The 9,920-nt window shown below is 36.2% G+C and overlaps 1 protein-coding gene across 1 annotated transcript; it reads left to right on the top strand.

Annotated features, from left to right (window-relative positions):
• The first annotated feature begins 2,695 nt into the window (after positions 1-2,695).
• LOC111893981 (uncharacterized) lies at positions 2,696-5,423 on the top strand. The gene has a single exon (XM_023890053.3). It carries the CDS (start codon positions 3,102-3,104, stop codon positions 5,286-5,288), a length of 2,187 nt encoding a protein of 728 aa, XP_023745821.1. The 5' UTR covers positions 2,696-3,101; the 3' UTR covers positions 5,289-5,423.
• Positions 5,424-9,920: the final 4,497 nt, after the last annotated feature.

The raw sequence follows: 9,920 nt of genomic DNA, 5'->3' as shown, positions 1-9,920 counted from the left end.
AAAAGTACGAACACCAGATTGAGTAGAAAAATTGAAGAAAGTTTTAAATGCCCAAAATTGTGGCAGAAATCCAAGGGTACGACAGACGAGCTCAAAGCCAACAATCTTGTTGACAACGTTGGGAGTCAGGTTGTCCACATGAAAGCCATATTGGTGCATTATCTCGTCAAAAAAGTCTGTTGTCGGCATCCTCAGACCAACCTCGAAGATTAGATAGGAACCCCGACCTTCCCCTCTGGTGAGCGAGAAATTATCGCCCCCTTTCGCGAATACTCTACGCCGTTCTCAGGAAGAAAACTAAATCACTCCTGAAGAGCGGCAAACTCACTTGAAGAAGGAACGATTCCGATATTCAAGTAAGCCATGGTCCGTTGAAGAGTAGAAAAAAGAAGAGAAAAGAAAAAGAACCAGCAAAAGTGAAAAGAACCAGAAAAAGGAAGTTCAACTCAAATGGGGAAGTTTTAAATGCATATAAGAAGACCAATTGGTTACAAAGATGAAAACTACCTGCGAAAACGCCTCGGTCACGTCAGCAGTCGTCAAAAGCCATCCCCACTGAACGTGTCTCCAAATTCAAGCTAGAACAACTCAGCTACCCTAAGCAAACATTAACGTCTACTAGCCTAAGGGATTTGTTGATGTATCCCATCAAGAATATGTTAGGTATAACGAAACTGTTAATTCGATAGACGACATAGGGAAAAGTCTGTGTACACCTAACGTCGCGTCCTCGCCCTTCGCAACCCCGTGTTTGTTTCTTAGTACCCAAGCACCAAAGCAAGCGTCAAGACAAAATAGTATCATTCGTCCCCCAGAGCGACAGGTGTCACGCTTAGCACACTGATCCCCTGGAAGCCTGCACCAATAGCAAATAGCCACTCACGGAGCACGATCTACCAATCAAAAGTCGTCTGTCCCTGCCAGACCTGAAAAAGTAAAATATATGGTCGGGGTTCTATTCTCCCCCGATTACAGGTATAAAAATATCCCTTCTCCTCCAAGAGAAGGGACCAACATTCAACACCAACTCTTTGTCTCATACTTTCTCACCCTCTTATCAGAACTTAGAACCGACTTGATCGTTAAAGCATTGTTCCGGGACAACCTCCCAGACGACGACTGGCAGTCTTCTTTACTTTGTTGTGATTCTCAGGCCACTTCTTCCATCCCTCACGGAGCAGGAATCGAGCCAGATACATATCACAACACTACTCTGCCCAAATATCATGTTTTCAAATCCCTAGGAAGGATTAAGATAAAAGATTATAACTATCAAATATAAGATAAAATACTTATATTGCGATAATTATAGGAAATCCCTAAGAAGGATTTAGATAAAAGATAAAAGATAAATACCTAAGGTCAATGTGTTAGTGAGATGTTAATTCATCTAAAGGCCTTGGTTAAATTCGACATTCCCCAAATACATATAATCGTTAATCTTGCGAGATCTTGAAAAATATGTATCAATCTATACGGGGTCTGACAACCCCACCAACGATTGCTAGCTACAATCCCAACATGATAACTTTCTTATTATTCACTATTCGACGTCCGATGAAGCGTTGTGGTTGGGCACAATTAGTCAAACATTGTCGATTATGGGGCTCATGGTAGTACATTAGATCACCTTAGGGTATTTAGATAAAAATCCTAATAAAATACTAAGATAGGATCGTTAGATATCATGGAAGATAATAAGATAAGATCGCTAAATATCCTAAAATATAGTAAGTTAGGGTTAATGAAATACTCAAGAAAAAGTTTTTATGGAAGAAAAAAGTTTCTTAAAATAATATAACCCAATAAAAGCCGAAAAGTATAAAACTATAAAAATATGTGCACTCACCAACATCATTTTGACGTTTTCAAAAATCGTATGTATTCCTAGGAAGGAGTAAGAGATCAAGTTAGAATAGGGTTATCGACATGAAGACTTATAAATTTCGTAATTTATACCATTACCACTCGGCATTTTCCGCAATCAGTCGGGGAGGATGTGACAATATCTTCATTGATTTTTAGGCTACCCGGTATGGGAGGCATTTCACGCGTCTTGGGCTGAGGTGGCAGCCTCTCCCACGCATGAACACCGCCCCCAAAGCCGGTGGGCTGCATGTGACGTGAATGGGAAGACGGAAGAAGACGTTGCATCTGATTGGTGGTGAACCTGATCCCTCATAATTTCCCTCTTTCTCTCTCTCTTTCTTTTTGCCCCCTTCACCACCAGCCCACCGATGAACACCATTTACATATCTTGGTGGGTTGGGTGTGGAATGATGAAATATCTATGTGGCATCCCAAACACCCATGACCATTCTGTATGGCCTTAGTTGAAAATGTGTAAGTTTGTAGTTTGTGCTTCGGAATGTGTGAGAAGAAAATTTGGAATAAAGTTTTGTAGTTTATGCTGAGGAACATATTGTACTGAGCTGGAATGGGCATTCAAGAATGTATTGAATGGGCTGGGTTGAATGTTGAATCCATATAATCCAAAATAGCATATTACGGAAAAGATGGTTATTTAAAAAAAAAAAGAATAATAATTATTTTCTTAATAAACCAATATAAAATGATTAGTTTACTTAATTGATTATTTTGTAATTTTGTGTTTAAAAAAATATCAGTATGTCCCACAGAATTTATCACAAAATTTTTGTATTCTAATCATATATTAAAATATATAATATTTTCACTTTTTCGTGGTATAAATCATGATGATTCACAGGTCAAATCTATTAAAAAAGACCGTACAAATTTAACCGAAAAGGTAAGAATACAATAAATTTTCCACAATGTACAACCATACAAAGCGATTTGCTTCTGGAAATAGCCATTTTTCATCTGGCGCCAACATTTATTCTTGTCAATTAGCTGCAAATAATTCAATTTAAACGTGCATGACCTCCGCTTAGATACACTAGATTCTAACTCCATAACCTTTCAAAAAGACATTTATACCCCTGCAACTCTTCCGTTTGTACCTACCCTTTCCTCATAAAAGCCATGTCCTTTTCCGTCATATTAAAAAACTCTGCTACCCTTTTACCTCTCCCTAACTCCGACCACCATAACTGCAGTTTGAGCTTCAGAGAGGAACCATGGACCCTCATAGCTTCATAGCACGGGCGGAGGCACAACGGTGGCTCGGAATCGCCGAGAAACTGCTCATGGGTCACGACCTTGTAGGATCCAAGACATTTGCGATCCGAGCACGAGAATCCGACCCGAGACTTGAAGCTGCTGATCAGATCCTAGCAATTGCAGATACGCTCCTCGCCGCCGAGAAACGAGTCGCCGGAAGCCATGGCACTCAGCAGCCGGATTATTACGCGATTCTTCAACTCGTTAGGTTTGTTCAGGACACGGAACACATCGCCGATCAGTACCGACGGCTTGCTGTAACATTAAACCCTCATCAAAACCGGTTTCCGTACTCCGATCAAGCGTTTCAGCTTGTGAATGATGCTTGGGCTGTGTTGTCGAATCCTTTACGGAAGTCTATGTATGATTCGGAGCTTGATTTTCCACAACAGCAGGAGATGAATCATATAGGGTTTAACCTCGAACACCATCACCACCAGCAACAGCAACAGCAACATCAACACCAGCAGCAGCATCAACATAATTTTTTTTCGATCAATCGTATGGGGTCAGGTAATGAACAGGAATTGGTCGAACAACAACGGACATTTCTTCAAACTAGGGTACAGCGGAGTCATCAACAGCACAATTTTATGTCACAATCGAATCCTGTTAGGCCATCGCCGGTGCGTGAGCAGGAGCAATTGTTTCAGCAACGCGAGGAGGAAGAGCTGTTTCAGCCTCAGGTACAACCGTTTCAAATTACGTCAACGCCGCAGCAACAATTACGACCACCGTCACAACCTCCTCAGCCGCAGCTACCTACGCGAGCGTCGACGCCGCCTCCTCCTCCTGCAGCATCGACACAACCTCCGGTGTCTTGGCCACAACCGCCACAGCATTCACAACCGCATCCACCTATGCAGTCGACGACTCCGTCTCCGCCTCCGCCTCCTGCAGCATCGCCACAACCTCCAGTGTCTTGGCCACAACCGCCACCGCATTCACAACCGCAACCACCTATGCAGTCGACGACTCCGTCTCCGCCTCCGCCTCCTCCTCCTGCAGAATCGCCACAGCCCCCAATGCCTTGGCCACAACCGGTACCACATTCACAACCGCAGCCACATATTCGATCGAGGTCTCCGCCGCCTCCTCCTCCTGAAGCACCGCTGCAACCCCCAGTGTCTTGGCCACAACCGCCACCCCATTCACAGACGCCTTTACAAACACAGCCACAATCACAACCGCAGCAGGAACAACATCATCAGCAACAAGATTCGCTGGAACAGAATGCTACCCCTGTCCAGCCTCCTACTCATTCTGATACGAACAATAGTGTCAGCGAGGAAGAAAAAGAAACAGTAACCGAGTCAGATTCTGAGAACATCGATTCATCATCTCCTACATTTTGGACTGCGTGTCCTTACTGTCTATACATGTACGAATACCCTAGGGTTTACGCAGAGTGCACCCTCCGTTGTCGCAACTGCGAAAGAGCGTTTCAAGCAGTTCCAGTCCCCTCTCCTCCACCCATAATCGAAGGCCAAGAAGCCTATTTCTGTTGTTGGGGGTCCTTCCCATTAGGGATTTCGATATCAAACCTCGAGAACAACAATGGCAAAGGCACAAACAAATATTGGACATCCATTTCACCTCTCTACGATGTCTCACCTCAAGTTCATCACAATCTAAACGATAGTTCGCCAAAGAAAAGAAGAAATTCGGAACCACGTATCTACATAGATGATGTTACAGATGATATCTTTACAGGTATCTCAGAACCTAGCGACGATTCTGATCTTGATTGGAAGGGCACCGATAACAAAAAGGTGAAAAAGATGAAGAAGAGAGGTCGTAAAAGGAAAGCAAAAGGTGTACATGTTAAGAAGACTAGAAAAAGGAGGAAAAAGATTCTTCAAAACAGTGTAGAGAGTAGCAAAAAGGAAGTGGTTAGTAATAGTAACCCAAGAAGACAATCGGGTCGGGTTGCAAAAGAAATGGGGAAGTTGGATTTGAATGTTGAGTTTAATAACAATGAAGGGGAAGAATCTGGTTCAAAGATGATTGGTGGGAATCGAGGTCAAGGGCAGGGTGAAGAAGATAACATTGAAGGTAATGGATTTTTTGAAGGGCTTGATGAGTTTTTAAGCAGTTTGCCAATACTTTCTGTTGTGAATGAAGAAAAGGACAAGGCTTCTTAGATCTTAGTGATATGAGGTAAGTAGTTTTCTACCTTTCTTAATGTTATGAATACTCAAAGTTTCCATCTTTAACTTTTTCTGCTTCATATATGTAAAAATTTTAAAAATTATATGAAGTTGGATTGTTCTATGGAATCGATATCTATTTACAACTGTTTCTTGGAACTTTAGCCTTATAATATCATCAGAATTCGTCTTATTATTTGCAAATTTGCTTCATATAGTAGTTTTCTTACTAAATAATGAAATGTTATGGCTTGAAAATGTGTTTTACTTAAAACATAAGTTTCCAATTAGTTTTCCAATGAAGTATCAAGAATCCTATACAATATCAGAAAATTTGTAAAAGGTATATCTTTTATAAAGATTTTGGGAATTAAGTGAATGTAGGGTTCTAACACACGACATGACTCTACATCACAACAATATCTACTTGCAAAATTCATCTTTTTCTTTTCTATTTGCAAATTTGCTCAATTCATGTACTATGATTGGTGTTAATTGGACCTAAATTTGAACGATTTGTAATTTTTTCCCAAATAAATTACCTCTTTACTCTTTTAGTTTAGTTGATTTTTTTTACAATTTTGGTTCTAGAAAATTTTGTTTTAATTTTGTTTCTTATTTGAGGTTCTTATGATGTTTGTTGTCCAAGTTCCATGTAAAATTACTAATTAGACTGATCGGTATGGAAGACAACCGCACACTGGGTGGGTGGCATGTCATCGCGGTGGTGCGGTGAACACGACACCGCCCAGGTGTGCAGTGATGGAGTGGGTATCCACCACCCATATCAAGCATTTCACATAACTACAATACATTCTATCACATAAAATACGAGCTCGAGATGGTTTTGACTTTTGAGGGCTTTAGAGGACATTAGACTTATTTTGAAGTGTTTTTATTTAATTATTGTTTTTAAATATTTATATAATTATTAAATTACATTTAAAAAAATGTGGTGGGTATGGTACTATGTTGGTCCTAAACCAACAGATTCAACAAATAATTAACACGATTAAGAACAATAACAAACAAAAATAATGAAACCAAACTTTTTCGATTGGAAAGTTTCAATAAGATAATCAAAGAACAAACTCTGACTATTAACACATTTTTAATCAATGATATATATATATATATATATATATATATATATATATATATATATATATATAAACACAATCCGGAAAAAAAGTACGAGTCTTCTGTTTTGGCAAATCAATCTTCAAAACAATCCTTAACAGAGAAGGAAGTTATCTTCATTCATTAGGGCTTGATCTGCTACGCATCTTCACGTGTGTGTGTGTGTATAATAATAATAATAATAAAAGACCTGGAATTCTATCTTAACATACAAGATAGATATGTATAGAAACACAATCCGAAACCAAGTACGAGTCTTTTGTTTTGGCAAACCGATCTTTAAAACAATCCCTAACATAGAAGGAAGTTATCTTCATTAATTAGGGTTTGATCTGCTACGCATCTTCATGAAGCTTCCTAATGTTATTAGGGGATGCAACCCCTAATGAGTGATGGGTGGTACGACACTATCTAATGATACACAACTTTTGACTTATCAAATCACAAGGGGTCTAACAATCTTCCCCTATTTGATAATGTCAATACTAACTCCAAACTCATTATATTCTACAGAGTATCTAAGTAAAAATATACAAAAGAAATACAATATTTAGAGGAAGACTTCATCAGCTATGTTCTAATATTCAACAACATCAGTCATTATCACATCACATGCTTTACAAACTTAAAATCTCTTATAAGCTCCTTTCTTATATTGCTTAATTCAAATGAAAACATGATGTGATAGTGTTTGGCAACCTCCTTACCCTTAATCGATGCAAATAAGATGTTGTTTTGGAGCCATGTGCAAGAAGGAAATGCATGAATTTCTTACATGGTATTTGGAAGTTAGGAAGGCTCTTCTTAGCGTTGTGTAATTTTGTAAATGATTTCGAAAAATATTGTATCTTCACAAATGGGAGAATGTTAGGTATCGAAAGTGTTGTGAAGATATCGAACTCATTAATATCGAAAGCTAAAGGAGTCAAAGCATATCGAAAATACAAATGTCTTGCATCTATGTGCCAATGACATTTGATCATAAAAATACATGGACTAAGACAGTGACGTGTACAAAATGTGCCTATATATATATATATATATATATATATATATATATATATATATATATATATATATATATATATATATATATATATATATATATATATATATCAAGGTTGTAAAAATCATTTGATGTTAGCTAGTCGGTGGACTGGGGTCAAGAGATTAATCGGCTAGGCGGAGATTAATCGGAGGATTAATCGGGGATCATTAATTGCTAATTTGTTAGATTTTAAAAAATTAAATATGACTAATATCATATAAAAGTTCATAAATACCACTAATATCAGAAAATAGGTTAATATGATAAATACAACACTAATCATACCTCAAATAGTTTCTATTGAGATATAACTCCATCAAAGTGTTAAAAGTTCATCGGGTTCTACTGTTTCAGTCATTTTGTATGCATTGATTAATCGCTAGGCGCTCTCTAATCAGTCGAGTAGCGCCTAGGGATTAATCGGAGATTAATCGGGACCTAATCGGGATTTTTACAACACTGATATATATATATATATATATATATATATATATATATATATATATATATATATATATATATATATATATATATATAGAGAGAGAGAGAGAGAGGTTCATTTGTTTAAACTAAATATTGTGTTATTGTATGCATAAATGTGGGCCAATCAAAACTTAAAATAAAAATTAATAATTAAATAAATAAATAAGGGTAAATAGGTAATTTGATAATTACTTTACATAGATAATATCCTATAATTAAGGTAACAACTGACTTAGTTTTCTCCACCCATTGTATTTTAAAACCGTAACCCTAATCAACCCTTTTTGACAACGACCCCATGGACACTCTCTGTAATGCTCTTACTTAAAGTGCTAGAACAAGCGGCAAGGACATAAACCTTAGCAATTGAATCGATGCACACCTCCGACCGATCCCATCAGGTGAAATTAAATTTTATTTGAGTTTTATCGGTTCTTCAACATATCTCCAACACCACCAATTTAATACATCTGTTCTTCCAACTTTTATTTCGTTATTTTCTTTTCATCTCGTTTACATATCCATACCTACATTCAATGGATTTTAATGTTATCTCGTTTCCAGACATAAGTGCGAATCGATATGTATGAATGTATGTGGATTGATATATATACAGGGGTGGCTTCATCGATTCCTCATTCAATTCGGAAATAATAGCTTTCCATTCTCTTTAACCCTAAACAGCCGCCTTCCAAATGTGTCCGCAACCAGTACACCGCTGCACAAAATCCATAATAATTTAGTATTCAATTGGTTGCATAAATCCATGATTCCAAGAAGGTACCAAATCTTCTTCTATATTCTTGTCGTATTTTATTTCAACATTTAATTTTCATTTTATGGTTACTGTGATATGAAGTTCCTTTAAGAATGAGATTATCTCATGTTAAAGAATGAAATTTTGTTTTTGAGTCCATTAAAACCGTGTACTAGAAAAAGAATAAATTTTGTTTTCCAAAATTTGCCAGCACATTTAGTTAAAATCGTTCCTTATTGATGTTTGATTAAAAAAAGGCCCAAACTTATTGTTGCATTCTTGACTCTAAATCCAAATTTCATAATCTTTTAATGTATAATGAAATATTATGCAAAGATTTTTAAAAGTTTACAAACTCATTGGAATACTTACCTCGTGATAAGCATATTCTACACTTCTAATAGGTAAGTATCAAATTACCCTTTTGTTCTTAATTACTAAACAATAATTTGGACATACATGAATCAGATGATTTCGGTTCAACTTATTTATACCTGATTTTAAGTAATTCCTTAGTGGTTTGTGTATTTTTTTTACAGTTTCAATTCTGTTGGAATGGAATGAAGAATTTCAATTCTGTTAGAATCACAGAAGTTAATGCTTGAAGAACGAACCAAAATTGAAACGGACCACATTATTCTTTTAGAATGTATTTGTCGTTGTTAGATTTTGATGTATTCTTTCCGGTTTTGATTGTTTTTTAGTTTTATTCTTTAACAATAAATGTAATTATTAACAATTTTTACCCGAATTCTATAAGAAATAATGTAATTTTGTTTTTATTCTTCAAGTGATTGTTCAAGAATTTGTTATTCTACAAGAAGTTTTTAAATTCATGATCAAGAAATAGGTTCAAGAATATTTTTATTATTTATGGTTCAAGAATATTTTTAATTTTGAATATACTCATAAACATATTCTCTCAGAATGTCCGAATTAAAATAATTATAATTCTTAAAATCGGATTTTTAAAATTAATAGAATCTATGATCCCTTAAAAATACAATTTTCCTTTATTAAGTCTATATTAATTGACTGAATTACCCTTATAATTAATTAAGATGATATTTTTCAATTATATTGAATTCAATAATATATATTAATCACTTTCTTAAAATATGTAAATTTGATTGACTCACATTTATGCATACAATAACACAATAGATACTCTAAAGAAAATAACCTAAGCCTATATATA

This window comes from Lactuca sativa, chromosome 7, assembly GCF_002870075.4.
Source record: "Lactuca sativa cultivar Salinas chromosome 7, Lsat_Salinas_v11, whole genome shotgun sequence".
In the NCBI taxonomy this organism is placed as follows: domain Eukaryota; kingdom Viridiplantae; phylum Streptophyta; class Magnoliopsida; order Asterales; family Asteraceae; genus Lactuca; species Lactuca sativa.
The sequence above is the reverse complement of the archived record's forward strand: the minus strand, read 5'-3'. Positions and strand labels throughout refer to the sequence as shown.

Excerpts from the sequence above, each read along its gene's own strand:
- LOC111893981 (XM_023890053.3), top strand. The coding sequence starts at position 3,102 with ATGGACCCTCATAGCTTCATAGCACGGGCGGAGGCACAACGGTGGCTC.